The 26,705-nt window shown below is 50.1% G+C and overlaps 11 protein-coding genes across 11 annotated transcripts; 5 read left to right on the top strand and 6 right to left on the bottom strand.

Moving 5' to 3' along the window:
• Window positions 1-60: 60 nt before the first annotated feature.
• Window positions 61-1,633, bottom strand: C7974DRAFT_399127 (uncharacterized protein). Its single transcript, XM_046142392.1, has 3 exons — window positions 848-1,633; window positions 570-798; window positions 61-514 (listed from the first exon to the last, which is right to left on the bottom strand). Exons 1-3 carry the CDS (start codon window positions 1,599-1,601, stop codon window positions 247-249), a joined length of 1,251 nt encoding a protein of 416 aa, XP_045994685.1. The 5' UTR covers window positions 1,602-1,633; the 3' UTR covers window positions 61-246.
• Window positions 1,634-1,744: 111 nt separating this feature from the next.
• C7974DRAFT_228086 (uncharacterized protein) lies at window positions 1,745-3,657 on the top strand. Its single transcript, XM_046137317.1, has one exon. It carries the CDS (start codon window positions 1,766-1,768, stop codon window positions 3,503-3,505), a length of 1,740 nt encoding a protein of 579 aa, XP_045994684.1. The 5' UTR covers window positions 1,745-1,765; the 3' UTR covers window positions 3,506-3,657.
• On the bottom strand, window positions 3,658-8,161 carry C7974DRAFT_228085 (uncharacterized protein). The gene is made up of 3 exons (XM_046137316.1): window positions 6,006-8,161; window positions 5,203-5,956; window positions 3,658-5,146 (listed from the first exon to the last, which is right to left on the bottom strand). Exons 1-3 carry the CDS (start codon window positions 7,888-7,890, stop codon window positions 3,811-3,813), a joined length of 3,975 nt encoding a protein of 1,324 aa, XP_045994683.1. The 5' UTR covers window positions 7,891-8,161; the 3' UTR covers window positions 3,658-3,810.
• Window positions 8,162-8,293: 132 nt separating this feature from the next.
• On the bottom strand, window positions 8,294-9,979 carry C7974DRAFT_399121 (uncharacterized protein). Its single transcript, XM_046142391.1, has 3 exons — window positions 9,498-9,979; window positions 8,962-9,451; window positions 8,294-8,911 (listed from the first exon to the last, which is right to left on the bottom strand). Exons 1-3 carry the CDS (start codon window positions 9,918-9,920, stop codon window positions 8,412-8,414), a joined length of 1,413 nt encoding a protein of 470 aa, XP_045994682.1. The 5' UTR covers window positions 9,921-9,979; the 3' UTR covers window positions 8,294-8,411.
• A 335-nt stretch (window positions 9,980-10,314) lies between these two features.
• On the top strand, window positions 10,315-12,778 carry C7974DRAFT_399118 (uncharacterized protein). Its single transcript, XM_046142390.1, has 7 exons — window positions 10,315-10,621; window positions 10,678-11,107; window positions 11,162-11,622; window positions 11,670-11,793; window positions 11,838-12,285; window positions 12,331-12,607; window positions 12,671-12,778. Exons 1-6 carry the CDS (start codon window positions 10,503-10,505, stop codon window positions 12,528-12,530), a joined length of 1,782 nt encoding a protein of 593 aa, XP_045994681.1. The 5' UTR covers window positions 10,315-10,502; the 3' UTR covers window positions 12,531-12,607; window positions 12,671-12,778.
• A 160-nt stretch (window positions 12,779-12,938) lies between these two features.
• Window positions 12,939-14,512, top strand: C7974DRAFT_473993 (glycosyl hydrolase). The gene is made up of 5 exons (XM_046146585.1): window positions 12,939-13,428; window positions 13,479-13,497; window positions 13,548-13,641; window positions 13,697-14,126; window positions 14,175-14,512. The coding sequence occupies exons 1-5, from the start codon at window positions 13,187-13,189 to the stop codon at window positions 14,359-14,361; spliced, it is 972 nt and encodes a 323-aa protein (XP_045994680.1). The 5' UTR covers window positions 12,939-13,186; the 3' UTR covers window positions 14,362-14,512.
• Window positions 14,513-15,075: 563 nt separating this feature from the next.
• On the bottom strand, window positions 15,076-16,425 carry C7974DRAFT_415428 (uncharacterized protein; the record flags this gene model as incomplete). The annotated part of the gene is made up of 6 exons (XM_046143892.1): window positions 15,076-15,407; window positions 15,455-15,812; window positions 15,869-16,002; window positions 16,050-16,145; window positions 16,192-16,228; window positions 16,276-16,425. 6 exons carry the CDS (start codon window positions 16,423-16,425, stop codon window positions 15,076-15,078), a joined length of 1,107 nt encoding a protein of 368 aa, XP_045994679.1.
• Window positions 16,426-17,345: 920 nt separating this feature from the next.
• Window positions 17,346-17,899, bottom strand: C7974DRAFT_228010 (uncharacterized protein). Its single transcript, XM_046137315.1, has one exon. It carries the CDS (start codon window positions 17,737-17,739, stop codon window positions 17,428-17,430), a length of 312 nt encoding a protein of 103 aa, XP_045994678.1. The 5' UTR covers window positions 17,740-17,899; the 3' UTR covers window positions 17,346-17,427.
• On the bottom strand, window positions 17,749-18,670 carry C7974DRAFT_415427 (coenzyme Q biosynthesis protein Coq4-domain-containing protein; the record flags this gene model as incomplete). Its single annotated transcript, XM_046143891.1, has 2 exons — window positions 17,749-18,407; window positions 18,457-18,670. 2 exons carry the CDS (start codon window positions 18,668-18,670, stop codon window positions 17,749-17,751), a joined length of 873 nt encoding a protein of 290 aa, XP_045994677.1.
• A 1,393-nt stretch (window positions 18,671-20,063) lies between these two features.
• Window positions 20,064-22,805, top strand: C7974DRAFT_399111 (cytochrome P450). The gene is made up of 8 exons (XM_046142389.1): window positions 20,064-20,164; window positions 20,269-20,555; window positions 20,686-20,786; window positions 20,885-21,023; window positions 21,072-21,460; window positions 21,518-22,134; window positions 22,188-22,264; window positions 22,310-22,805. Exons 2-8 carry the CDS (start codon window positions 20,516-20,518, stop codon window positions 22,480-22,482), a joined length of 1,536 nt encoding a protein of 511 aa, XP_045994676.1. The 5' UTR covers window positions 20,064-20,164; window positions 20,269-20,515; the 3' UTR covers window positions 22,483-22,805.
• A 1-nt stretch (window position 22,806) lies between these two features.
• On the top strand, window positions 22,807-24,332 carry C7974DRAFT_399107 (uncharacterized protein). The gene is made up of 2 exons (XM_046142388.1): window positions 22,807-23,105; window positions 23,153-24,332. Exons 1-2 carry the CDS (start codon window positions 22,965-22,967, stop codon window positions 24,263-24,265), a joined length of 1,254 nt encoding a protein of 417 aa, XP_045994675.1. The 5' UTR covers window positions 22,807-22,964; the 3' UTR covers window positions 24,266-24,332.
• Window positions 24,333-26,705: the final 2,373 nt, after the last annotated feature.

Below are 26,705 nucleotides of genomic sequence, written 5' to 3'. Positions count from 1 at the left end.
CTGTGAGCAACTCTGATTGGCTGTTATCTGCAGTCATTCACGAATTGCAACTTTGTGAAGTGTGATGTCATAGTGGTATATTTGACTTGTACCTATAACGGTAGTATGGTATCTAGAAGCCGTAATTCCTAACCAACAAAAGAGAAGCACTCCGTTCTATCCAAACACGCGTGCAATGCAAAGCCATCGCGTGCTGCAATTAAGCAAATCGAAGGAAGGCAGCCCTAGGCCCGTGCAAAAAAGATACTAGTATCGCTGCCTGTGAGTAGGGTAGGCTGGACGATCTGCTCCAGACATCATGGCAAGACGAGCAGGATGGATTCCGCCATTGTCCGGCTCGGCAGCCTCCTCCTCGCCGTTGGCATTCTTGTTGCCCTTCTTGGCTGCGCGATCGGCCTGCTTCATCTCAATTTCAACACGCTTCACACGGTCGTTTGCGCGCTCATCGTGCAGTTTGTCGTTCTTGACCTGGATCTTCTCGCGTCGTGCTTCGCTGTTACCGCCACCACCGGCACTAATCAATGTTAGCACATGCTGAAAGAATTTGATACGTGAAGGTTGTCACTTACCTGAGCTCAACGTTGATCTTGCGACCTTCCTTCTTCTTACCGTCAGGAAAGACAGAGTGGTGATATTTCTTCAGACATGTCTCCATGCGGTCGAATCGATCGAACTCGACGAAGCAGGTGCCCATGAATTTGTTGGTGCCTTTGTAAGTGCGTAGACGAATCTCAGTCGGCTTGATCTTCGCAAAGTGCTCTTCGATGGATTCCTTGGTGGCGGTGTAGGGAAGGTTGCCTGTACTGTTTAGCTGGTGTTCGACTGTGACTGAAAGATTGTGACATACCAACGAAAACGATGAAGCGGCCCTTCTTGCCAGCTGTTTGTTCAGTCTCTGCTTCAGCACCAGTCTCGGCCTCGGCTTCCTCTGTCGCAGCGTCTCCGTTGACTTCAGGCTCTGCTGTCTCCTTGGCCTTCTGCTCTTTTTTCTCTTTTTTCTCCTTCTTCTCCTTCTTGTCCTTCTTCTCCTTCTTTTCCTTCTTTTCCTTCTTGTCCTTCTTGTCCTTCTTGTCCTTCTTCTCACTCTTCACCTCTGCGGCAGTGCTATCCTCCATGGTAACGTCTTCAGTCTTCTCATCTGTAGGTGCGTTCTCAGCCTCCGCCTCCGTCTTGGACTTCTTGGATTTCTTTTCTTTCTTTTCCTTCTTGGATTTCTTAGTCTCGTCTTTGGGGGTTGAATCGTCGGTTGCGGCCGTAGCATCGGTCATGGGAACGTCGTCATCGACTTTGGTGGATTCGGTAATATCGTCGCTGGTTTTTGACTTCTTAGACTTTTTCGATTTCTTCTCAGACTTCTCTTCGGCAGACGTAGCCTCGGCAGCAACATCCTCTGCAGTATCTGCGACATCTTTGGATTTCTTCGACTTCTTAGAGTCTTTTGTCTTCTTATCCTTCTTGTCCTTCTTGACCTCCTCTACGGGCGCATCGGTTGTCTCGAGATCCTTAGACTTCTTGGATTTCTTGGACTTTACTGGCGCGTCTGCAGTGTCCTCTGCTTGCCGCTTGCGACTCTTCTCTTCTTTGAGTTCTGATTTGGACATGTTGGGCGCGTAGAAATAGCAATGTACTGAATGTCGAGGGTCTGGCGCGAACTTCACGACTCAATTATTTCGAAATCATTTTCTGCCACGCTAGCGCCACCGCCTGGCACCTCCGAAAGCTCACCACTCTCCGCAGGCCTTCCCACCAATGTCGCAACAAGAATATGCCGCCTCCCGTCCGCCGAACACAGCTGCCTCGGCAGGCACTGCGTCCATCCAATGCACGACCGACCGAAACCACATGCCCACGCCAATTCTCGTATAAGCACCCACGCCAATTCCTCATCACCCACACAGGCGCGTCGCGCCCGCAGCTCCCCTTCCTCTATCCCTCTGGTCAACACCTGTCCAGTGGGCAGATTGCGCGATTGTTCTCGATCAGCGCCAACCATAAAAAGTTCATCAAAGAAACAGCGAAATTGAGTGTGCGGTATTCGATCCTCATATTCCTGGTCTCGTCATGCGTCAGTGTCGCCGGTATGGGAATTTTGAGCGAGCAGCAGGAACGCGCATTCCCTTCACCCCATGAATGGAGTCTGATCACGAGGTTTCGTTTCAGAAGAGGGAAGTGGTGGCAAGTACCCGAGAACAACGAGGAGGAGGGCTTCCCGAACTGGGCGCGAGTCTATGATGAGCTTGATCAAGCGCTCAGTCGCTTGGAAGACCCAGAAGTAGATGGGGCTGGCCTGGCCGAGCAAGAAGAAGGAGGGACTCTGGTCCCTGGTGTCGGCAAAGCAGGATTAGACATCACTGCAAAAAGCGAAGAATGGCGACAGGGCTACTTTGAAGTACTGTTAGACATGGCGGCAGCTGCGGAGCGTCTGGAGGGATGGGTCACAGACAAATGGAGAAGATACGTATGGGCGCCCGAGTTCGTCGAATCAAAATCGAACCCACGACCGAAAGCCGTGCTACCGGGCATGCCAGAAGTGCCAGACGAGGACAGCCGTGTATCTGCTAGCGACAGTCCAGAGAGCTTCTACTTGAAGATCATCACAACGAAAGGATTTACCACACACCAGCGTGTTACTGCAGCGCTTGGCTACGCTGACTGGCTGAGCTTTAAGAAGCTGCCCGACTCGGCGGAAGAAATGTACCGCTGGGCGCTCGACATCGCCATCTCAGGCCTACCGACGACCGACCCTTCCACCGTTATCGACCGTCAGACCGCAGTACTTTCCTCGACCGCGCCGAAGGAGCTCGTTACACCGAACATCGTCTATGCTGCAACAAATCTGGCCACTTTCCTCGCGGAGCAAGGGCGAGTTTCCAGCTCTCTGCCCATTCTTGTTTCACTTCTACGTGCACGTCTATCCGCCGACACTGCACCTCTCTCACCCGGCAACAAACCACAGGACTCGAGTATGATAGGCACAATACTGAGCTTGCTGAAAGAGCCAGACTATCCTCCAGTACCGCCTTCCGGAGACGAGCCCCTCCTGCGTCGTGAGCAGGACCGCTGCGAAGAGGCTGCACTCAAGAATTACATCGGCGAAATCCTCTTTGCCACTGGCTCTTCTCCTGAGCAGCGTCAGCAAGGACTGTCCTGGGTTCGTGATGGCGTATCAACCTCGAAGACCGCACAAATCCTGGAACCCATTAGTGGTGATGACGAGCTTCGCAAGAAATGCGAAAAGTGCGAGGAAGTTGGCCTCGAATCATGGGGTAAAATTATGACATATCTCGCAGCTGAAGCACGCGATAAACGTGACTCCGCGACTAGCGGTGGTTTGACAGGACTGATCTGGAAGCTTCGTGGCACTCAGAAGCTTGAACAGGATGTGGAGGATTTCGAGGGCGAGGAAGAAGGTGTCGTAATGAGACTGAACAAGCTCAGAAGCAAGATGCTGAGGGATGAGTACGCAGAGTTGGATCGGAAATACGCGAGGATTTTCGTATTCTAGGTATCTAAAACATGTTGCAGGTGCTGACGCACTTCATATGTCAATGCTTTTCTCACTGTTCAAGCAGAGTCGGAAACAATTGAAGGTTTCATGGCAGTTCGAATACCTAAGCCAAGCTCCACGACAATCTCCACGAGCCTTTTCCTACACATTTTGCTTTCAAACATTGGTTTGTAGCTAATGCACTGTTGGAGTAATCGACTCAGAAGTCTCAGTGAACCCAATATCAGTGTTCAGTCTCTACATTGGTACATAAAGAAGCTTGTCAATATTTGATTGCTATAGGCCCCGACCACCCAACGTACTCATTTCCAGAACTTCATCTTGGAGAGAGTGCCGCTACTCACCGATTTCCTAGACTCAGATCTCCCCAGATGAGGGGTTTGTATTGGCTCGTGTACGACCTGTTGCTGCTGAGGGAACTGCACGTACGAGTTTTGAGGTATTGATTGAAGCTGCCGCGGCGATATGACTGGGAGTTGGGTTTCCCATGTAGATGCAACCGGTTGCTTCGGTAGCTGTCGCGAATACGATGAAGCCACTACAGGAGGTGATTGTTGAGCCGACGATTGCCGCTTCTGTAGGAGATTCCGCGAGCCTGTCTCAATAACCTTTGGCGCCAGCGCTCCAATCCAAGAATTGACGTTGAATCCCATGATACGATGAGGCTGTTCTCGGAAGGATGCCGTACCTGCATCGTCGATAACCTCACGTATTCGACGAATCTCAGGACCGTAGTGTTCCATGCGATAGAGTTTGTGTACAAGCCGGTCCACACCTGCTTCATCGAGGACGTTCTCTTTTCCATCTTCAATCTTGTGGCTCAAAATCTCGACGATCTCGACGTGCTCGCTTCGGTATCGCTCGAGCTCATGCAGGCGCCTCCTACTCGCACCCATTTGGACCTTCGGTTTTTCTTCTTTGATGAGGAAGTCGAGATACTCCACCGTAGCATCGTTGTAAGGTGTGATGGAGTTTTTCCGAAGAAAGAGGGTGAAGCGACCAGCAGCACGCTTAATCGCATCATACTCTTGCTGGAATTCTTTGATTATGCGTTTTTTGCTCTCGATTCCTCTTTCCCTGACCTGGATCAGATTGGCGTTTTGCTCAAGCTCACGCTGCACAAAAGTGTCCACTACCATCACTGTGCTTGGCTTGAGCTCGTAGCGTATATGGAGGTGTTCCTGCCACGAATGGTGGCAGAACCGACATTTGCCCACTTGTGATTTCCTGACGCCGGATTCTCCATCTTGGATAATACAGTAACATTGGATTAGTCCGGGATCTGCAACTTTGTCTTCTTGAACATTTTCTAGGTGACAAGGATCATGGCAGATGGTCTTGTAGACTGTTCTCAATTGCTCTGAACCATCTAGACCCTCTCCGATGCCACTTGTTTCGGATTCAGTGCATGCGCTGTTAGAACACACGGTTCGTGGCTGCTCAACACGCTCAGCACGAAGGGTTTGTTTTGACACTTCGAGCTTCTTCCTGAGTCCTTCCCGATCCATTTTACGGCTCTGGAGGTCTCTGAGATCGTCTTCGTTTGTGGCAATGCTGGCCTTGATTTTCTGTGCTATCTGTGCCATGGGTTTTGTGAGTTGAGTAATGACGATGCGTGTTTCGTTGAGACTCATTGTGCTGATTCGAATTAGTAAAAGAGTTCTCGACGTCAGGGGTTGATCCTATAAATTTACCTCTTCACCTGATGGGGCTGCAAGCTCTTAAAATGAGCAAGTAAACGACGCGCCTCTTCTGTCGAACGGTTCCAACTTCGCTCATAGTCGGGCCTGTCGCCAATGGTGACACCTTGTTTGTGGGCGGCCAGATACCGGAAGCTTTCTGAATCGAAACAATAGACTGTGTCTTTGCACAACTCAATTCGCGTAGAATCAAATTCTTTCAACAACTCTTGTAGAGGTTTAAAGGTATCACCAGGCTGGTAGTTGGAACCGCGTGTGTTGGTAAAGCCGAACACCATGTTGTTTGCCGCGGAGCGATGTAAATGTGTTAGGAGCTCCTTGACAAAGTATCGGAACATGACCGTCAGTCGGGAGTTGTTTGGCTTAAGTAGAATGAGTATGCCGTGAACATGCGTGTAACCTCTGAGGACCGACAGAATATCAGCCATGTTCTTCTTGTCTTGTTCGGCTCCTCTCGTATCACCGATGCCAGGTGTATCGATTAGGCGGAGAATCATTGGGCCTAGTGTGACGGTATGGACCTGAGTCTGTTGTGTCGCTGAGCGGCCTTTGGAGCCATCGTTCTCATTCTTGTCAGAGCCCCAGCGAATCGTCTTTTGCACAATCCTTCCACGAGGATCGTTCTCGTCTGGGAGCTGAGTCGCGAAAGAGAATGGTATGATATGTGTTAGGCTGGGTCCTTCCAAAGCATCTTCAAGTTGAGGATAGTGTAAGTAGTTGACAAGCGAATTGATGAACGTTGACTTTCCTAATAGAGATGAGCCACGTATTTGAATGCAAAAAAGATCGCAACGTACCAACCCCGCTTTCTCCCAGTATCAGTATGTTGACTTCTTCGTAAGGAGCCAGATTCTGCAAATGCCCATACATCTTGTCGTTGTCTGCGTACTTGACAAATGCTGTACCATGCGTCACCCTTGGGCATTTGAAGGTTGAGTCTCTGAAGTCCCACTGCCCGCAAGCACAGCTGAAGACTCGGTGATCGCTAAAGTCGACCGTGCTCTGGCATTGCGAACAGAGCCAACTCCAGAATACCCGTGGATCACAAGCCGAGCTGCCACAGGGAATCTTCACCGGGCGCCTGTGTACAGCTCTGGTGCCGTCTTTTGCGGCACGTAGCTTTGACCTGTTGTAGCTGATGACTGGAAATTTAGCAAGAAGTTCTTGTTTTTTCCATACATTCCCCTCCACAAGAATACCGTGCCGGTAGTGTGATATGCATGGCTCTGAGAGTGGTCGCTGGAGGCCATCACAGTCCAAGAGAGCAACACGCACTTGACCCTGTGACTCATCTAGAATTCTCAGCAAGAGCGAGGTCATGCCAGGCCAACTCTCACAACCCCGAGATGAGCGTTCATCGAATTCGAAGACGTAGGCATCTGCATATTGTCGTAGAGTAGCAATGTCGAACAATGGCTTCTTATACCCGTAGTATTTGGCACCCAGAGAGACAGCTTTTGTGACGAATTGAAGTAGTTGGTCAAACTTTTTAGTGAGACGTAAGATATGTTCAAGGTCGTGTTCTCCCTCTCGAATGCCGGCGACAAGTGCAGTCAGATCATGCATGGGTGTTTGGCCTGATCTGACTTCGTACAGCACGCGTGCATACACTGGCTGAAATGACTCAAATGCTGCACGCGATAAATCCTTCAAGTCCGAGATCTCGGAGATGTGTTCTTTCGCAACGTACGCTCGGTGGCTTCTCACGTAGTGCTCGTGTTGAGCCAGAAGTGCTTTGGCCTTTCGGAAGTCATCGAAGGCAGAGAGGATATGATCAATTGTCTCAACACTTGGCTGTATAAGCGTGAGACTACACTCAACTGGCATGGCTAAGACGTATTCGAGTACCATCGTAGGAAGAAGGGTGTATGTAAGAGGGTGCTCCATCTCGTCATATTTCTTCAAGATTGCGAAGAGACGGAACACATCCCTGAAAGCTGTAGGTTGAGAGCTTGTGAGCCCGGGTATATCCCCATCGACGGTGAAAATGATGTGTTCATCGTATGTCCGTGACTCGTTGTCGTCAAAGCCGGCATTTGCGCTTGTCGCCGTCGCCTCGAGGCGTCTGAAGCAACGATCGATGAGATCATTGTACGCAGGCTCTCCAGGAACCTTTGCAGACGCTATCACGACGCATTCAATCCCCCAGGTGATTTTTGCACAAACATGTGTCGCACGTTTCAACTTATCAGCATTCTGACTGAAGCAATACCTGACATCTTGGTTATTGAAGTCCAGATTCTCCTGAACAGTTGTGGTAGTAATCCGAAGAGCTTGTCGTGGCGGATTCGAGACATCGTAGCTACTCAAAAGCTGTTGCCGCCATGTGTTCATCGTAACCATTCCTCCAAGAACACTCGCTCCTAGGGGTGGAGGTGAGCGCATGAAGGCGAATTTGCTAGCAAGACTTTCATCTTTGAGTCGTTGAACCTCAATTGCAGGAACTTTGAGCTGCTGAGATACAACGGTGCCTGCCCGTACGGACTCAAGTACATGAAGCGAGAGAAATTCGTCCGATTGACCGTTATATAGGGTGCCTAGTGGAACACCATACGAGCTGGGAATTTTAATTTCAGACATCTGGTGGTAGAGAATTTGTACGTCTCTTCCGGGTGAAGGGTTCGAGATCGGATGCGGAAATTGAAATGAAGTAGTTGGCAAGAAGCAGCGCGCAAGCCTCATCAGAAGCGATACGCACTATACCTCTAATGTAAAGAAAACCTCAGCGCCTGCAGAGCCTCATAATCTGCCCAACACTTGCAGCCTGAAGCAGCGCCATAGGCGATGCCAGGAGGCAACTTCGTAGCCATGCAGGCGAGAACGCCGACACGGGTGACGGCGACGAGATCAATCCGGCTCTGACATGAACTGGAGGCCTGCGATAGGATGTGAAGTTTCGAAGGCTGAAGCCTCGTGGTAAGGCAGGCGCACGTTGAAGGCAAGACATAGCGATGTGAATCGAGATGCATGATCCTTCGCTGACTCAATAAAAGGTGCAGCGTGTGGCTGCGACGGGGTTCGGCCCGACTCCTTCAGCCTCGTCCATTACCACACAGCGACTCAGAATACAGTATTCGCCAGAACTGTCTAATTCCCCATCTTTATCAATACTCGAAGCCAATAGTCACAGAGCATTTGGGCTGTGCCGTGTCAGATTTTGTACGATACCACTTGCACGGAATACAAGCTGCACGTGTTATCGTCTATCTTGTACATACGTGCCCAGGCCCAAGTAACAAGACCGAACATTTGCGCAAGATCTGCCAACTCTCCTTGACGCGTCCTGAAGGTCCGTCGCCTTTAATGACTTCTCCAAACACAGTCTTAAAGCCTTCCTCCACTCTTTGCGCGTTTTCAAAGCTTGTGAAACCTGCACTAGCTTGGACTTCTACCTGCTCTTCCAATAGGATTGGATCTCTGAACATCTCGCGGTCCATCTGGAGCCACCTATACTCGGTTTTGGCTCGTCTGAACAGCATGACGATGCGAAACGCCTGCTGACACAGATCTGCCAGACTCAGTCTGATGTCCTTGAACTTCTTCCTCATATCGGACGAGCTATGATGCCAAAAAGGCTCCAATCTCTGATACAAAAGGCTCACTAGCTCTTCACATTTACTCTCGCTCAGACGGGTGCTGGGGTTAGAGTACTTGCTCAACTGACAAGTCCGAATCCGCCAATCCAACATCTCCTGTGCCGGAACTACGGAACAAAGTAAGCTTGGGTAATCCAGAAAGTATGATACGACATACCTTTGACGTCCTTCTCTAGACTCATGTGGAAAGTCGCCAACAGATTATCATCGTGCGGATCCAGAAAACCAAAATAAGACCGCCCCGGTGCAAATAGGTGAATGTATAGACAATTTGCTATTTGACGAACGACCCACCAGTTCTGAACATCGGAGGGCACCTTCCTGTACCAGGATGGGTTTCTTGCGGTCTCGTTCGTGCAATGGTTCTTCACAAACTTGAAAATATTGTGGCTGAGTGTACTGAATGTGTTCTCCACTTCCTGATCGATCGGGCCATCGTTATCGAGTCCATTTTCAATGATGATCTTGCGTAACTTCGTCGTTTTCGCTTCATTATCTCGCAATTGGCGTGCAACAGCCTGCTTGGTCTGTTCGAGGGTGTCCTTCAGTCGCTGGACTTCACCTTCCAGACTTCTGTTCCTAGCCGTGAATTCTTCGGTGACCTCAACGATACCGACATTCTGAGGGGCGTTCTCCGTTGATGACTGCTAAGGTAAGTTAGCAACCAGGATACGGATTTTCCTCAGAACTAACTGCAATTCCTAGCTGTGAATCTCTGGTCTGAGTTCTGAACTCTTCCATCAGCTTGGAGAAACCTTTGTCCAATCCCGACTGTATTTCGTTTTTACAGGTATTTCTGACAAGCTCTAGCAGCTCTTCTGATGAATTAATTCCGCTCATGTTTGTTGCGTCTCGAACAACGGCTCGGATAGATTCGGCGATGCGTGGGTATCTGCGCTCGATGTTCGTTTCTATCTCTGAAAAGGAGTCTCTGGCTGAGCTACGAAGTAGGATGACAATGAAGTCTCTTGATTGTGATCTTAAGGTTTGACGACTCATGTGTAGATACTCAGCTAGTGTACTAATATTTGACAGACTTAGTGGGTCCGTATGATACTGTCCAGTGTGAGGTTTGGGGGCGTTCCATTCATGAGTATTGCGCTGAGACCCATTCATGGAATACTGTGTTGCATAGAATGCGAAACTACTCTAATGCAAAGTATTTTAGGCTTACCAGGAAGTTATGTGTGCAATGTTCCGCATCATGACCTCGCCTCACGAAGCATGAACGCGCTCTACTTGGCATACTGACCGGTTTAGGGTCACTCACATGAAAAAAGGCTGATCGGTGGCTAAGATGGTGTCATATCGTCCCACCAGGCTGAGGGCCGAGACACTTTCTGCAGTCAGCCATCAGTACCCATGTTCGAGACGAGGCTGAATACGCTCAACCACTTCCTGGTTGGAAGCTCTACCACTCAATAACGCCACGGTGACAAGTCACCTGCATGATGCAATGACAGCAGCACAAGTTCATCTTTTTGGCATCAGGCAGAACCCATCCCGGTGCGTTGTAGCCGCCATCAGGCTCAATTCGCAGCCTAGCCTTCTCAGCCAACAGTATTATGCTTTCCTTTAAAATGTAAATTGAGTAAGGAGTAAGTCAAGTTCTCGCCGCTTCCATATGCCATTCCATTGCTGTACTGCTATTATTGTACAACACTCTCTCTCAGTCTAGAAACATCCATCTAAAGCAGCATGGGTTCGAAGGACCCGCTGCAGGACTTCATCAACGGCGTCAGCCTGGGTAGGATGGCTGTTGATGAGAGTCGTGACCGCTTGATCTGCGGGTTAGACTTTGGCACGACTTATAGTGGGTAAGGCGATTCTGTCCCATATTCAGAAAATCAAAAAGGTTGACAAGTGGCAATAGCATCGCTTACGCGTTCTCAACAAAATCGGACCAAATTTACTCAATCACGGAATGGCCTGGGGCACAAGGTCGCAGTGTACCCAAAGCGCCGACAGTGTTGAAGTACAGCTCCAAAGACGAGTTCAAGTGGGGTTACGAACTCGACAAGTCCTCAGAAGAGAAGATCGTGGGGATCAAGTTGCTACTGGATCCTGATCAGGAACGGCCTCTGTTTGACTCTGCGGGGTCAATAGCCACGAAGGCAGAACTAAAGAAACTCGGAAAGCCACCCATCGAAGTTGCATCTGACTACATTGCAGCAATGTACAAGCACGCCATGACAAAAATTGCGGGTACTCTTCCAGCCGAGTACTTTGAGATGTTGGAAAAGCAGTTCGTGTTATCTGTACCTGCTGTTTGGTCAGACAAGGCCAAGGACACGACCATGAAGGTAAACTACGTACCTGCTGTCTACTGCAAGTTCTTGGGCTAAAGTGTCAAACAGGCTGCAAAGAATGCTGGAATCACTCCACTTACGCTTATCAAAGAACCTGAAGCAGCTGCACTCTTTACATTCAGACAGCTAAAGAACAAAGGTCTTTCGAAGGGAGATGCAATTACGATATGTGACGCTGGCGGGGGCACGGTTGACCTTGTGTCCTACGAGGTTGTTGAATTAGATCCATTGGAGCTAAAGGAACTCGTGCCATCATCAGGTGGTATTGCTGGATCGATGATGATCAACCGAAGGTTTGAGGAGTTTGTGAAGAATACCGTTGGCGAGCGCGTTCACATCGATCTTAAGGAGAGCGATGCTTGGCGACGTGGCATGAAGACCTTCGACGAGCAGGTCAAACCCGGCTTCTGTGGTCGTGAAGACGACAACCAGTTTGTCAGCTTTCCAATGGCGAACATACCTGACGATCCAAACCGTGGAATCAAGGGCAGTACCCTAACTCTGACTGCGTAAGTTTGTCTCGACCTTTGCCTGTTTCCCAGACTCACTCTTGCAGAAACGATCTTTTCGGCATATTTGATCCTGTGTTTAGAGAGATCGATAAGCTGGTTGCAGAGCAGATCAACAAAGTGCGCATCAAGCGTCTGGAAGAAAATCACGCCAAGGGATCAAAAATCAAAGTAAGTTCAATGTAAGCCAGTAAAACTTCCGCTGACGGATAAAGGCCATTTTCCTTGTTGGAGGCTTCGGATCTAGTCTGTTTCTAAAAGACTCAATTGAAAAGGCCCACCCCGACATCCAAGTCATCCAACCGGAGAATGCATGGTCAGCAATTGTCCAAGGCGCCGTTTTGAGCAAACTTCCTCGGCAGGCAAACGTTGTGAGCAGCGTAGCGGAGAGTCATTACGGGGTAGCTGCAGGCACTCACTATGATGTTTTGCGCGACAGTGGACACGAAGAATTCGTATACCGCGACGAGTGGGAAGAAGTTGACCGGATATCCCAAATGACGTGGTACATCAACAAAGGCGACGATCTCGAAAGAACACGAAGTATCGGGTTTCCCTTCATTACCCAAGTATCAATGAATCCCACGAAGGAGGAACTGAATGTCACTTACACGTTGATGATGTGCACACAAGATTCGGCCCCAGGTTATCCGGAGACAGATAGTAAGTGTATTCTAAGGTGGCCGCTCGATTGCTAACAGCTTATAGCCGTAAAGACGTGCTGCAAGCTGAACATTGACCTCAGTGAAGTTCCCAAAGAGCATTACAAGACGAAGAAAAGGGTGTCAGATGGTCAACCGTACTCCGTGGTGACGTACAAGCTACTGGTAAAGATTGAAGGCGCTAGGATGATTTTCTCTTTCCAATGCGCAGACAAGGAATATGGTGCTGTCAATGCTGAGTACTAAGAGGCTTGGTTCGCAAGCAAATTTTTGGACAGACTTCCTTTCGGAAAACAGCGTCATTACTGCATGTATGTAGTACCTACCTTACCGATCAGCCAGACCAGAATAAAATATTGAAGAGACGTTACTCTTGGGGCAATCTGTACCAAATTTACAATCTCATAATAATGATGATGAGTAGGTTGTTGACCCTATCTCTTATTCAACGTTAAGTCTAGAATGCCCTATTTTTCATGCAATGTAATATTTGCTGCTTGCGTGCGACCTGTAAACCTAGCAGGAACTAGGACTTTAAGACCCGGCACTGTTGTGGGGCGGATACTACTGATTAGTATTTCCCCATATAAACGCACCAATCGGGGCATTATAGGTCTCTTCTCATGAAACGCTTACCCCAGATCTTTCGCGTCCCGCACCGAGAAGTCTACTCGACCCCAATCTATTTTCCTTGGTATCGTCTGTTTAGAATCAACTATTCGTGGAACGGGTGTGGCGGTTTCATGGGAATCTACTTATATGATCTCGTGGCATGCCTTCATTTTGCATGTCGGCCAAACGCCGAACTTTCCTCACAGCCGAAAACATGCAGACATATTTAAAATGCTCGGAATTCAGCACAAAGTCAACTATAGGTACAGACGTGATAGTCAGCTAGCAACATGAAGTTTCTCCAGACTGTTAGTACCTGCGTGCTTGCGCTCTCGTCGCTTGTCAGCGCAGCAAGCTTTTCGAATCCACTCAAAAGGACCGATGGCTCTGATCCTCACATCGTCTGGACTGGAGGTTACTATTATCTCATGGTCACAACATGGACCAATCTCCAGATCACTAGAGCCAAGACCATCGAGGGTCTGAAGACAGGAGAGAAGAAAGTAGTCTGGACGGATACAAACACGAGCAGGTGAGTTTTCAAATGATACGTCGAGGGAATTCATTGCTAAACGGATGCAGGAACGCCAACATGTGGGCTGTAAGTTAGGTTCTTCGTGGCAAAGTGTTTGTACTGACAACAAGCTACAGCCTGAGCTGCATTATCTTGACGGCCTGTGGTACATCTACTATACAGCTGGCCAGAGCGCCAACTTGGACCTGCAGCGTCCACACGTCCTCAAAGGTATGTGGTGAACTCCTTTGCTTCTGCAGTGAGAGGCATATTGACAATGCTACAGGCGGTTCCGATCCGTTCCAGCCCTACTCTTACCACGCGACACTGACCAACACCTGGGGCATTGACGGCAGTATCGTTCGCTTCAGCTCATGGGGCAACTACTTTGTCTGGTCATGCATGTCAAACAACCTTCAGTCCCTCTGTATCGCACCACTCACGGCGCCTGGCAAGATTGGCACTACTAAGGTTCTTTCGGCGCCCACTCAGAGCTGGGAGAGAAATGGCGCACCCGTTATGGAAGGCCCATCAGCCATGTACAACGGCGGCAAAACCTACATTGCTTACTCTGGTAGCTACTGCTGGACTGCTCAGTACAGCTTGGGTCTTCTTACCTGGAATGGCAGTGGCGATCCGTCTCTGAGCGCAAGCTGGGCCAAGACTGGTCCAGTCTTCACCTCCGCGAATAACAACTACGGTCCCGGACACAACGGGTGAGTTTGATTCTGCAAGTACTAGTGTTCTTGTTAACAGTAGTGAAGGTTCTTCAATAGCCCTGATGGCAAGGAGATCTGGAATGTCTTCCATGCCACTGCCAACAGCAACGGCGCATGTGACGGGAACCGCTACACTATGGTGCAGAAGGTCAACTTCAATTCAGATGGCAGGCCCAACTTCGGAACTCCTGTCGCATTGGGTACTACCCTTACAGGTCCATCTGGCGAATAGAAGGGCTAGGTAGATATCGCGGAATGCAAATTTGTCATACGATCGAGCGAATCAATCAAGACTCACTGTCCGTGAATGTGATAAGAAACCAAAATCGAAGGTGCTGCCCTATAGCTATCTCGATGTTAGTCATTATATCGTCCTTCGTCCTCGTCATAGCTGAGTATAGCCAAGGCCATTGGAATACAATGGAACCAAATAGCATGATCCGTTGTGGTATCCCCAATGGTAGACGAATGTCACTAGGGCTTGGGTTTTCGTTGTTCTGAATCATGAGCTAGACGGGTTTAGATAGACGACGGACAGAAGCAATGAAGCTGACTTGCTACGAGTAAAACTGCATCTCTGAAGCAGTGATGATATCCCAGGCTAGAGCCGCGTGATGGAGGATCGCAAGCATCTTATCACGCGTTGGTTCCTTTATTCACGAATACACGTCTTCATACAAGCCTCGGTTTTGTAATGAACGCTTTGGGTGATCTAGTGCGTCCGGCTTTATTTGGTTCCTCTCTGAGTCTTGTTGATAGGCTTTTGTTTCGTGTCCTTTGGCGATTTGGAGCAGAGATTACAGTACAGCGCTCACTCGAATCTGATAAGCGGCGGAGACTGTAATAGAAAAACGGGCAGACAGTTATCATGAATAGTATTAGTCGGTATTATGTATGTGCTCACATATAGAAACTGCCGACACCAGCCAGCGTCGTGTAAAGGTGGCTATGCGTCATGATACACGATTTTCGTCTCGTTTCGGACGTGTATACCATGCTGCTCTTGTGGATCATTGTTCAAATTGCTGGGTTTAATCTCATGCATGACAAAAGTCTTGCTCGAGCCAGCAAGCTCACTGCCACTCATGAGGCCGCCCTCATCAGCAAACCCCAATTCCGAGTCTGAGTCTGGGCTGCTTCCACGATGTATGGGGGTGCTTCCGTATGTAGGCGCTGATCCAGTGCCTTTGTAGTTCTGGGATGGCACTGTTGTAGCCTTTACTGTGCTGAAGAAGCCGCCGAACGAACGGAAGACGGGGCGGAGCAGAGGAAGTGACGCTGCTGGGTTATTAGTTTCATTCGCTGAAAAGAGCTCGATGACCTACTTGCAAATGACGCAAGGTTGACGTCACAGACTGCCCATATTTGATCTTCAACTCCATCCCATGTAAGGTCTTTGTCCATTTTCTTGTCGAGCGCGAGGGTGTGGATGATTGTCATCAAGGCCGAGATACATACCGCAATACCTGCACTGAACATGACTGCTACTGCAAGTTTGCGTTTGATTGGTAGGTGTAACTTCCAAATCTCAAACAGTGGGCATATCAAGATTGCAAGCTCGATAACGAAGTGCGGTATGCCCGCACCAAATAGCGACATCATAGGTGTAAGCGGGCATGTGCCAGGTAGGTCCGAGTCCCAGAATTTGCGAATCGGTGTGCACTGGAGACAGATGAGTGCGATCTAAATCTGTCAGTATATATATTAAATACAGTCGCCATGATCGAACGTCAACATACTCTTGCTATGATCCAGCCTGCCGAGAGCAGAGAGAGTATCCGAATAGGCCATCGTATCATCGACAGAGAGAACATTCGCCAGTAAAAGCCAAGGATGACGAACTTGCTGAGGCCAACAGAAAACGTGTAAAGCCCTGGTAATATGTCAGCATTTGTTATAGACAAGATACATATTCTTTACACATATCTGCCCAGAGGTCCACAAAGTAGTGGTGTACGATCTCCTCCACAGGTAGGTGGATGTCTTTCATTGGGAGCCCAAAACCCCATCGTGTCTCTGCTAAAGTCAGCGATAATTCAGAATAGTAGGTTGGGTATCATACTGAAGAGGCTGATAAACGTGAACCCAGTTCCTATGGCCTATGCGATGGTGAGCACTTCACGCGCGATCAAATTCAGGGACTTACGAAGGCCACGATAGACAGGTAATCCTCCCATACCATAGTCACTCTTGTCTTCCGCCGAGCGACATTTCGAAGTACTAGCGCAACAGCTGCGGCAGTGTATGGTATTAGAGCAGCCGCGTAGAGTTCCGGTCGACGGTCAGAGCGGGTCATGATGCCTCAAGCTGGAATTTGTGAGACCGTAACATGAGAAACAATTACCAGTCGCGGGTTATACGTGGGAACGCATTCACAGTTGTCGTTGATGCGTCTATTTGCGGCGCTGGTGTTTGTTTTCCGGTAGTTTCTGGCGCGGGTGAATGTGGGAGGACGTTTCATGCCAGGGGATACCTGTGTTCGAAGATGACGAAGGAGGCTCTCCAATAGATAAGAACACAAGCTCGGTAGGACGCGATGCTGTACGCAAGGCTGTGTAATCAGAGTCAGTGGTTACATGCAATTGTGGGTGGTAGCTGGGATGTACCTGCAGCAAGGGATTCCCTACACGGACCGTGTGTTTGCAGCGCACCAATCAACGTATGAGGTATGGATCGTGTGGGAGCCGGCGCCGACAGATGCAGCGGCTTGTGGCATCTTGCCAACGTACACAAGTGGTGGCTTTTCTTTTTCTGGTCAGTGCCGCAGGTGGCCATTCACATAACTTATGTGATGATCATCTCTGCATTCCCCAACAACTGGACAATCGAGCAAATGTGTACAAATGGAGGCAATCGTCCTGCGGCACGAACGGATACGCCATAGCCGATCCCTTCGAGTCCATGCGAGCTGAGCGCGGCTGTTGTGTAACAATCGACCACACGTGTTACAATACTCACTCGCACGGGTCGGACCGGTGGCGTGCTACTGTGATCTCGCTGAGCGACACTACCGCTTGGCTGTTTGCATCAATGTGCTGGTCATTGGAGATGCTTCCAGCGTCGCGAAGCCTCAAGATTCACATGGTCCCGATAAGTGCAATCAATGCTAAGCAAATCTAATTCAACGCGTGCCATACGAATGGGATCATCGAGGAAGCCCCTTGCATAACATGGGTCAGCTTATTATCGAGATTCTGCGGAAATGATTGGAGGGCGAAGGCCGATCTATTTCTTCCCGTTTGATGGATTGTGTGTCAGCGAACGCCTGGAGACCATATCAGATTATCATCCCTTGTGCTTAGATGCACGGCGTAGTCCTGGGCAGCCCACTGATGGAAGAGTGATTGTCCTTCCGGACCTGCCAATGTCGTCTAGAACCTCCAAACCCCATCCACGTGGGTTTCCCCACAGCGCGTGAGTTGGGCAGACGCAGGAGTCTGCGGATCTGGCTCGAGGACGTATTGATCAGATCGCGGAAGGGCTGCCGAGTCGTGGCAGGTCGGACAACCCGATGCAATGATATGCGCATGGCACTGTCGGCAGTTTGAGGGATAGACTGAATACAGGCGATGATGACGATGCAAAAGCGTAGGTACAGAATGTTGTGCATAATTAGTGGTTATACCGCGGCATTGGCCATTGCCTCCTTCGCCTCCCTGTTCCTTTTTCGCGCTTCGCGCGCCTCCTTGCGCATCGCACGCAGATCCGGTGGCTTCTCGATACCGAGTCTGGTCCTTAACTCGTTGATGTCTGTCTCCAGCTCCTCTTCCCAGTAAATGTTGATCACGTCGTCGGCACGCGCTCCATTTCTGGCGGCCCATGGTCCATATATATCGAGAAACCTTCTCCACTCTCCCTTTTTTAACGTGAGAGCGCTGAAGACAGCCAATCCTGTCATTGGTAGCCCAGTGTTGGCATACTCAAAGGCCTTCAATGCGACCTCTCCTTCTCTGAAGACAGGCAGTCCCACCAACGCGTGATAGAAGTCGTGACACTCACGGTACCGCTGCATAACATACGCACATTCTTCATCATCTATGTATCGCACTTGCGCTCGTGTATCTGGCGTTACGCCCTCTACGTCCAGCCACGCGGCGTAGTTGTAGCCAACGCTGTTTGGTGGGAGTGCGCGAAGACGAGGAACATCAAGAGATTGGGAGGTCAGCCGGGGCCTATCGCGTAGTATTCGTCGCCCGGTGGCGCTCATGAGCATGCGGTCTCGAAGCTTGTATATGAAGTATGGCTGTGCTGTTGCCTCACCGAAGTCAGCAATCAGCTCTAAAGCAGCATTAGCAAGTGACGTTTCACTCAAACGCGCTACATGTACCTCCTTTCCTCGGGTCCAGAAAAGCCCCAATGCCAGAACTGAGTGCCAGACCCAGCCTTCCGATAGGTGTCAGAGGTACATGCTCTTCATAAGTCGTTTTAGGGCGAGTGAAGAGGGATAGACAACGCGCGTCGGCTCTAGTAATTCTAGTCCGACTGACACAACTAAGCAGTGCGGAAGCCTGCGGCCGCAGTAATCGAACGCCAGTCGCCATGGTAGTGTGAGGAAGAAACATGACCAGGATGGGGTGACATCAACGATGAGCGCGCGCTTTCCTAATCGATAAGCTAAAACGCCACACTCCAGCCACAACACCTTATACAGGACTCTTGACTATTTCGACTCTCTTAGAAGTTCTGCGACCATGTTGCTGAACAGACGTCCTCCGGCTTGTCACCTGGTCCCTCCGTACTACATGCCTTGTCAAAGGCCTTTAGTGGATGCGCTCCAAGCGTATAGTGCTTATTACCACGGTCTCGCTCGTGGTCAGGTTGAAAGGCGCATCGCATTAGATTGTACGCGTCTTGTTAGATGGTCGGCTGACGGGATGTCCCTTCCCCGGCATCAACCTGCGGATTTCTCTTACCCACTTCCCCGGCAGCTCGTGCCTACCTCCACCTCTGCCAAGCTCCTGCAGCTACACATGGTGTCGTAGCTCCAAAGCGGGAGGCGTCGCAGTTCCTGTTGTGCGAAGACCGAGCGCCGTACCCGAAGTGGAACATCTAGCTTAGCCGCCTCAAGCGACAGAGCGATCTTGCGACAAAGCTGCTACAGACATTAAGAAACAAGACGTGGGACTGCAGCGGGTCAGAAAGATAGCCCGGAGTAGATCTCTGGGCTGACATAGGGTCTGCTCGGCTTCGGGCTTTTGATGTGTGTAGCAATGACATTGCTCTGCGACTATGTATTTGGAGAGGCAGATGCGATATTCGGAGCGGGTAGCCTGTAGCCTGCCGCTGGGCGTGATGGGTAGAGTGGGGCATCTTAGGGCACGAGTAACTCCCGCCTGATGTGGCGCAAACTTTGTTACAACCACGTTCAGGGGGCAGGCGCAATGTTCATCGTGGAGACCGCCTTTTCTCAGAGATTTCTCAAGTCTTGCCGGCTATGAATCGTCGAGATTGTGGATTCCGAGCCGCACAGAATGTCACATGATTGCTTGGGTGGCATTACGTGGACCACTACCTGGATACTCACCTACCTCGAGGTGTACTGCGACAGGTATATAGCTTGTGGTTGCCACAGAATCGGTCCGATGGTCATACTCCTCAATTTCCATCAGCACAATCTACCTGTTTGATTGGAAGCAGCGACAAGAGCATCGATGCACGTCTTGTCCATGATATTGTTCCATGCTCGGCTCCACTGCCGGAAAAGCACTGCGTGTCATATTTCTGTCCGAAAGCATCCAGACGGTCGGAAATCGGTCCTCAAGGGTCTCGTAGTCATGACCACAAGCCCAAGAAACACGTGCGGTCTGCTCCACGAATGAATGAGCTTATGAAGCTGCCCCCCAAGATTCAATTGATAACATCTAGTAGGTAGCAAATGATATAACTCTTAGACTTGAATTACTAGCAGCACTCGGATGGCAGGTTATGCGAGCCCTCAGGGCCTCAGTCAGATTGACAGTGAAGGCCTCCGAATGGCTTCCATGTCTGCTTTGACGTCCTATAGGGTATCAATGTGACCACTGACTAGATGAGATGTATGACGCTATGCCTGAACCCTGCGTCGTACATCGTATCTGAGCAAGTCTCCCAGGTCAAACGTGGACTCTTGGAGCTCAGGTATTACTAACCTACTTTGTAGTGATTTACGCTATTTGCAGATCATGATTGACCCACCACTACTAGAACAGGCAACTGACGTGTCTCCATGGCGAGGGCTTATGTACAATTTTGGCTCGGTGTCGGCGTTCCGGAAGCCGAGGACACCGTTCGACCTCGTCCACAGCACTCATGAGGCACCGAACTCGAAGCACACGCCTATTGCAGAGGGCAATTGAAGGCCAAATTGAAAAAATCCCGCATCATGGCAGGGTCCAGTGAGCGCTCTCATGCGGGCGTGGTGCGACAGTGCATTTCTTTACGTGGCCGGTACGTATTCAGGTGTTACCAAGCGCATACATAAAAGCTGGCGCGACGTCGTTGGACTGATAGTTTTTAAGCTCATTTTCTATCAGCTTGACTTTGGCATTATCTCCTTCGTTATCTAACTTCTGTTGAGCCACTCAAGAAAGACAGTTGCTACAAGTGTCTCTTCAAATGCACATAGTCGTTTTGCCCGCTCTTGCGGTCCTCTTTATTGGAGTGATAAAGCTAGTCACAGTAGGTTGTCCTTCAAAGATGGGATTGTCTCTACGCTTGATGCAACGATCACTCATACAAAGACCTGGGGGCCAATTTCACCGCTAATGCTTTTACAGACTTTGGTTCAGCGAGCAACAAGCCCCCTCTCTTCCGTACCTGGTCCTTGGCACACGAGATGGACTTCTGCGGCATCGAGATACCACTGGATTCGTGGGGAACTACCTGCGTGGACTCAAGAGCTGCATGAAAAATATGGTGAGTGACTCGAAGTTACGTTATGGCGTAGATATTTACCATATCGAGGTGACGTTGTCCGTGTTAATCCACGTGCTGTTGATTTTTGCTCAGTCGCCGCGGCGAAAAAAATCCACTCCTTCAATCGTCCATTCCTCAAGAGTACGATGTACAAATCCTTTGGTAGTGTAAAAGGTATCCCTGATGTCTTCAGCGTACGGGATCCAATCATTCACGCAAGACATCGTAAACTTCTTTCGGCGCCAATTTCGGATAGTGGTCTCAAGAGCTTCGAGCATGTTGTACATGCACGAGCGAACCTAGCAGTTGAGCAGATTGGGAAGGAGATGGAGATGAACGGGACTGCGGATGTCTTGAAATGGTGGATGTTCTTCAGCACTGATGTGATTGGAGAGCTTACGTTTGGTGACAGCTTTCGGATGCTAGAGAAAGGCAAGGTAAGTTGATGCCTTCACTAGAAAATGAAATAGTAGCATACTGATTGTAACCCGCAGGTAAATGCTTATGCAAAGGATCTTCAGGACATAGCCGGTCACCTCGGAGCTCGTCTTACCTTTCCGACGGTGTTACGACTTGCATCGTACATCCCGATTCCAAAATTTAGTGCTGCCTTCGAAGCGAATGTGCGGATGCGTACATATGCGGAGACATCTATCATCCGTTACGAAAACATCGTGGCAGCTCAGCCCGATATACACCAGCCCAGCCTATTCAGCAAGCTTTTCAATACGAAGGAGGAAACCATGCCACGAGCCGAGATCGTGTCAAATGCGCAATCATATATCACAGCCGGTAGCGACACGACGGCACACACCTTATCGTATCTGACGTGGGCGGTAAGTAAGAACGAAGCCGTCAAAGCGAAGCTGGTCGCGGAGCTTCAGACTCTTCCGGAAGGATACTCAGACGAAGACCTCAAAAAGCTAAAGTACCTCAACCAAGTCATCTACGAGACACTGAGATGTTACGCTGCTGCTCCGGCTTTACTGCCGAGGGTCGTCCCAGCTGGTGGATGTGAGATTGATGGATACCTGATGCCGGGGGGTACAGACGTGCAGACCCAAGCATACAGCATGCACAGGAATCCTGAGGTCTTTCCAGACCCCGAACGGTTTGTTCAGTCCGCACGATTATCAGGACGAACCGAACTGAGCAACCATACAGGTACGACCCAGAACGATGGGAGTCCCCCACGAAAGACATGAACGATGCCTGGATGCCATTTGGTGGTGGTGCACGAGGTGAGTCGTTCGAAATATTCTCCTGTCCTTTCTAATCACAAACAGTGTGCCTCGGTATCCACTTAGCAAGGATGGAGCTCCGTGTTGCAACTGCAAAGTTCTTCACTACTTTCCCCAACGCCAAAGTCCCCTCTGGATTCAACGATGCTGAAATGGAGCAAGTGATTGTCTTTCTCATGTATCCCAAAGGCAAGCGCACCATGATTCAAAGCTCATAGAGCTAGACGATAACGTCATCCTTACATGACATCAACCCGAAAGCCAGATCTTTTCTGCGTGTAGGGTAGCACCATCTAGGTAACCTAGAGGGAACCGGATGCGATAGGAAATAGATACTACGGAGGCCTACTTACTGCGAATGAGATATACACTTTTGACTTTGAGGGCCTATGTATGTCGTTTCATCGAGCTTCTGAGAGGTCCTAGATGACGTGAAGCCCTTACAGATGTGCACGCTAAGAACTAGTGTCAAATTTCCACGCGCGCGACACTTGATTGGCTTAAAAACCGAGCTTCTTCTTAACAGCACGCCATTTGGAACCTTCGTGACTCGAAACCTTCAAACCTATCGACAGTCGAATACTCCAAAGTAATTGGAAAGTATACTCAAAAAGCTGTGTCACTTTCCCAGCATCACACTTGGGTGTTGTGCGTGCGCGAAACCGACAATTCCCATAAGGCAGCAGGAACAAGCAGCAACATGGCAGCAGCACTGGACCCAGGCGAAGAGCACACCAAGTTTGTCGAATGGGCTGAGATTAATGGAGTGACTATCAATGGAATTGCACCCGCCAAATTTGTGGGCCGTGGGATGGGTATTGTCGCAGCACGAGATATTCAAGTCAGTACACATTCGGACGACAGTAGAACACTGACCAAATGACCAAGAAAGGAGAGCGCATAGTGCATGTGAAGAACACATCACTTATACATGTTGCGTTACCATCTGTTAAGGCCCTCAAATTACCGGACAATGCCACCGTGCATGGCAAGCTTGCGGCGTCACTGTCTCTATGGTATTCGGACCCTTCACACGACACATATGCCCTCTGGCAAGCTGTCTGGCCCACAGAGGAAGATTTCCGAAGCACCATGCCCATCTACTACAACAAAGAACTCCAAGACCTCCTTCCACGCGCCGCAGAGATCCTCCTCACAAATCAGCGTGCAAAACTCGACAAAGACTGGGCTGATCTCTCGCCTCACCTCCCCTCACTATCAAAAGAACTCTTCACATACACCTGGCTCATCGTCAACACACGAACCTTCTACTGGAACTACCCTGACCTCCCCAACTCGCACCCACGACTGCCAAAGCGGAAGAACAAGCTGACTGGCGACGACTGCTACGCCATGTGCCCATTCATGGACTACTTCAACCACAGCGACGTGGGCTGCGATCCATGCGCCGACAGCAACGGATACAGCGTGACCGCTGACCGAGCGTACAAAGCTGGCGAAGAAGTGTTCGTCAGCTACGGCGCACATACAAACGACTTCCTGCTTGCGGAATACGGGTTCATACTCGAGCGCAATATGCGCGATGCAATTCCGCTGGATCACATCATTATTCCCCAGCTAGACAAGGAGCAGACACAGGCTCTGAAAGAGGACGGATTCTATGGGAACTACACGCTCTTTTCCCCGGGCGGGGAAGAGATTATATGTCACCGTACGCAGGCGGTGCTTCGACTGGTGGTGCTCGATTCCAAAAGATATTCTGCGTTTGTTGGGGGCGACGATGATGGAGATAGAGAGAAGGGGAGGCTACATGGGTACCTGGTGGGCTTGTTGACGAAGTACTCAAGACAGGTCATGGATATCATGGAGGAAGCCGAGGGCTTGAAGACTAATGCGGTGGACAAGGAGAAGAGGAGATCGGTATCGAAGAGCAGTATTGTCGCGCCCAGTATCAGGATTGGCCAGAAGGACACGCTGGTCATGAGGTGGAAACAGATCAGGGACATTGTCAATGGAGCGATAGAGGAATTGCAACAGTAGCTACTTGTAGCACACCCCTTTTTTGGTTCAAGCAATAAGAACTACCACGTTGTGGTATATTAATGTGTACTGAGTCGATTTCTGGCCAAGAGCTCAAGGGCCAAACACGTTCACAAGCTGTGTAGCACGGACTTGATGCTATTCTGCGCCTAGATACAAACGTGGAAACTCGTGCTTGTCTATCGCGCTGTAACGACTTTTCGGCGCTTACTTCGTGCAACTAGTCTGTCGCGAGAAGGTCATTGGTCTGACCTGATTTTGACGCGCAGTAGTTGGGGTGGGATTGGACATTGAGACACGCTACAGGAACATTTTGAAGACGTACTCTCACCATGCAGGAAAGGCGGGACCTAAATGCTTGTGATTTCCGAATCTGCACAGCATGGCCCGGAGCTATTTCAATTCTTCGGTCAAAGATTCTGTCGTCTTCTGTTAATCTTTGTACTTACAAATCCTTGCCAAATCCTTGCCAAACCCACTCCTAAACCTCGGTATAAGCAAGTTGTAGCCCACTTTTTAGCAATATAAGAGACGTGTACAAAAGAATGCAGGTCTTGCGCTAGCATTAGGAAGACGGCGTCAGGTGTGTCCAACTCAGATCGGTCATGGCATGATTGGCCAAAACCCTACAATGCCTCGCACTGGTGTTGTGACATGACAGCAACGGTGGAGTGAGATAAAGCTTGTCCTGAAACAATGTGTAGATGTGGGGAAGTCCTACGCTGCACAATGATGTCAACACGAGATTCGAGTGGCTGGGTACCGGCACCGCGCAGAATCCGGCACATGGCCGAGGGCCGTAACCATCAGCTTGGAGCACGTTGGGCACGCCTTCACATGCCCAAAAAGTACAACGTGCATAGATGATGCGTAATTGTTTGTTGCAGATCTGAAGATCGAGCGTAAGGCTTCACCGCCAAATGGGCGAATATTGTAGCAGGGAGCTTTGAAGCTTTGAATGTCTTCGAATTGGCATCAAATGGTGGTTGAAAAAATTCCGCATAAATGCAGGTAAATAAATCGCGGCAGAGTATTACAAGGTTGTGGATGCGACGTGATCAGTTAGCGCTTCCACCGAATGGTGAGGCTGCCGGACACCCACAGCATCCAGTGATAAGCCCTGAATTCCAGTCGGAGGTGTTGGACCCCACGGGGCTGTTGCAGGCTCGGCAATCCGATCTAGCGGTGAAGATCGAACAAACCCGAGGTATGCCAGAGCTGTTGCACTGCATGAAACGGCAGTGAAGGAAATGTCACTCAGCGGTAACGACGGAATCTAGCCTGCACTAGGAATAGATGTGACCAATCGTGAGGGTTCAGGCCAGGTTGTCAGGCAGAGTGGTTGTTTGGATCGCGCGATCGAGGTCCGAAGTACATGCAGTATGTAGCACGAGTTGCCCCTCTGGTGTTGAGGGGCAGTCAGAGATTCGGCTAAGCTCAATGTGCGCCACCGGGCTGGGATCTAATTGCTGATATCCGGATGTCATCAGGAAAGGCAAGTGGGGGCAAGGAGGTTTATCGAAACGTGCCCTCTTAAGAGGGTACGCGCATCAACGTGGTCTGAGTTGCGGGAAGATGGGAACAGACATGATGCGAACCATGCTCGTCAAGCACGACGATCCACTGCCCGTCATATTGGTTGCACGAGGCGCGTCCAGTTGCTGTGAAACTGTAGCGAGCTAATCTCGAAATCTGCAAATGGGCGCTGCGAGCACCCTTGTAGGCGGTGCATGGCCTGTGCACAGCGAAGACGCAAGCTGTCAGAGGCTCTGAGTGGTGTCGGTTGATGGAGAAGGGAGAGGAGGATTGCAAGGGTCCAGCGCTAGTGTGTGGTTTGATATCCAAGGCCCTGTGTTACTCGGTTCGCGTATCAGCGTGCAGCAGCGCGGTAGCCGCAGGATTGCAATGCCTGACAGGAGTCAGATGAGCAGTCTCGTGGACTGCCTGTTAAGGCATATCTGGAGCGCTCTGAAAGCAGCGAGAGAGGGAGACGCCCCAATCTTGCAGCAGTCGGCGCTCTCGGGCGTGTAGAATGGTCGAGGGCGGAATCGAAGGACGCGTCGAACGCAGGCTAAGGTGCGAAGGTCCCACCAAACACCAAACTGACCTGACTCGTCGCACGTTCAAGATTGCCTCATGTGCTCATGATGCACGGCCTGTGCGACAACAAATTGACCACCATTGTAACCGTGTGTCGCAGGGCTGTTGAGCGAAGTGGAGCGCAGCTTTTTCCAGCATGCAAAAGCTTCAAGACTCAGCGTGCAAGCTTGTGATGAGCAGAGCGGGAGACACCCATCACTATCATCATGTTGCAGCCGTCGGCCGTTAGGCTCGAGGCTCGAACAGTGAAGATGGCCTCATCCTCGTTTCCCCCGAGCTCGTATCTGACAATCGGTTAGCGCATCCCAGCCGGTGGTGCTCGGCGCAACCCTTCGAGGAA

The sequence above is a fragment of the Boeremia exigua genome, assembly GCF_020726555.1.
Source record: "Boeremia exigua strain MPI-SDFR-AT-0100 chromosome Unknown C7974scaffold_9, whole genome shotgun sequence".
Taxonomy (NCBI): domain Eukaryota; kingdom Fungi; phylum Ascomycota; class Dothideomycetes; order Pleosporales; family Didymellaceae; genus Boeremia; species Boeremia exigua.
The sequence above is the reverse complement of the archived record's forward strand: the minus strand, read 5'-3'. Positions and strand labels throughout refer to the sequence as shown.

Excerpts from the sequence above, each read along its gene's own strand:
- C7974DRAFT_399118 (XM_046142390.1), top strand. The coding sequence starts at position 10,503 with ATGGGTTCGAAGGACCCGCTGCAGGACTTCATCAACGGCGTCAGCCTG. Across the intron at positions 11,108-11,161 it reads CCAAGGACACGACCATGAAG|GCTGCAAAGAATGCTGGAAT; the intron begins GTAAACTACGTA and ends AGTGTCAAACAG. Across the intron at positions 11,623-11,669 it reads AGTACCCTAACTCTGACTGC|AAACGATCTTTTCGGCATAT; the intron begins GTAAGTTTGTCT and ends TCACTCTTGCAG.
- C7974DRAFT_228085 (XM_046137316.1), bottom strand. The coding sequence starts at position 7,890 with ATGAGGCTTGCGCGCTGCTTCTTGCCAACTACTTCATTTCAATTTCCG. Across the intron at positions 5,957-6,005 it reads ACTGGGAGAAAGCGGGGTTG|GAAAGTCAACGTTCATCAAT; the intron begins GTACGTTGCGAT and ends CATCTCTATTAG. Across the intron at positions 5,147-5,202 it reads CAGCCCCATCAGGTGAAGAG|CACAATGAGTCTCAACGAAA; the intron begins GTAAATTTATAG and ends AATTCGAATCAG.
- C7974DRAFT_399121 (XM_046142391.1), bottom strand. The coding sequence starts at position 9,920 with ATGAATGGGTCTCAGCGCAATACTCATGAATGGAACGCCCCCAAACCT. Across the intron at positions 9,452-9,497 it reads ATTCACAGCTAGGAATTGCA|CAGTCATCAACGGAGAACGC; the intron begins GTTAGTTCTGAG and ends AACTTACCTTAG. Across the intron at positions 8,912-8,961 it reads TCTAGAGAAGGACGTCAAAG|TTCCGGCACAGGAGATGTTG; the intron begins GTATGTCGTATC and ends TTTGTTCCGTAG.
- C7974DRAFT_473993 (XM_046146585.1), top strand. The coding sequence starts at position 13,187 with ATGAAGTTTCTCCAGACTGTTAGTACCTGCGTGCTTGCGCTCTCGTCG. Across the intron at positions 13,642-13,696 it reads GCGTCCACACGTCCTCAAAG|GCGGTTCCGATCCGTTCCAG; the intron begins GTATGTGGTGAA and ends ACAATGCTACAG. Across the intron at positions 14,127-14,174 it reads TACGGTCCCGGACACAACGG|GTTCTTCAATAGCCCTGATG; the intron begins GTGAGTTTGATT and ends ACAGTAGTGAAG.
- C7974DRAFT_399127 (XM_046142392.1), bottom strand. The coding sequence starts at position 1,601 with ATGTCCAAATCAGAACTCAAAGAAGAGAAGAGTCGCAAGCGGCAAGCA. Across the intron at positions 799-847 it reads CCGCTTCATCGTTTTCGTTG|GCAACCTTCCCTACACCGCC; the intron begins GTATGTCACAAT and ends TAAACAGTACAG. Across the intron at positions 515-569 it reads AAGATCAACGTTGAGCTCAG|TGCCGGTGGTGGCGGTAACA; the intron begins GTAAGTGACAAC and ends AACATTGATTAG.
- C7974DRAFT_399107 (XM_046142388.1), top strand. The coding sequence starts at position 22,965 with ATGGCAGCAGCACTGGACCCAGGCGAAGAGCACACCAAGTTTGTCGAA. Across the intron at positions 23,106-23,152 it reads TCGCAGCACGAGATATTCAA|AAAGGAGAGCGCATAGTGCA; the intron begins GTCAGTACACAT and ends CAAATGACCAAG.
- C7974DRAFT_228086 (XM_046137317.1), top strand. The coding sequence starts at position 1,766 with ATGCCGCCTCCCGTCCGCCGAACACAGCTGCCTCGGCAGGCACTGCGT.
- C7974DRAFT_399111 (XM_046142389.1), top strand. The coding sequence starts at position 20,516 with ATGCGGGCGTGGTGCGACAGTGCATTTCTTTACGTGGCCG. Across the intron at positions 20,787-20,884 it reads GAGTGATAAAGCTAGTCACA|ACTTTGGTTCAGCGAGCAAC; the intron begins GTAGGTTGTCCT and ends ATGCTTTTACAG. Across the intron at positions 22,265-22,309 it reads ATTTGGTGGTGGTGCACGAG|TGTGCCTCGGTATCCACTTA; the intron begins GTGAGTCGTTCG and ends AATCACAAACAG.
- C7974DRAFT_228010 (XM_046137315.1), bottom strand. The coding sequence starts at position 17,739 with ATGCACAACATTCTGTACCTACGCTTTTGCATCGTCATCATCGCCTGT.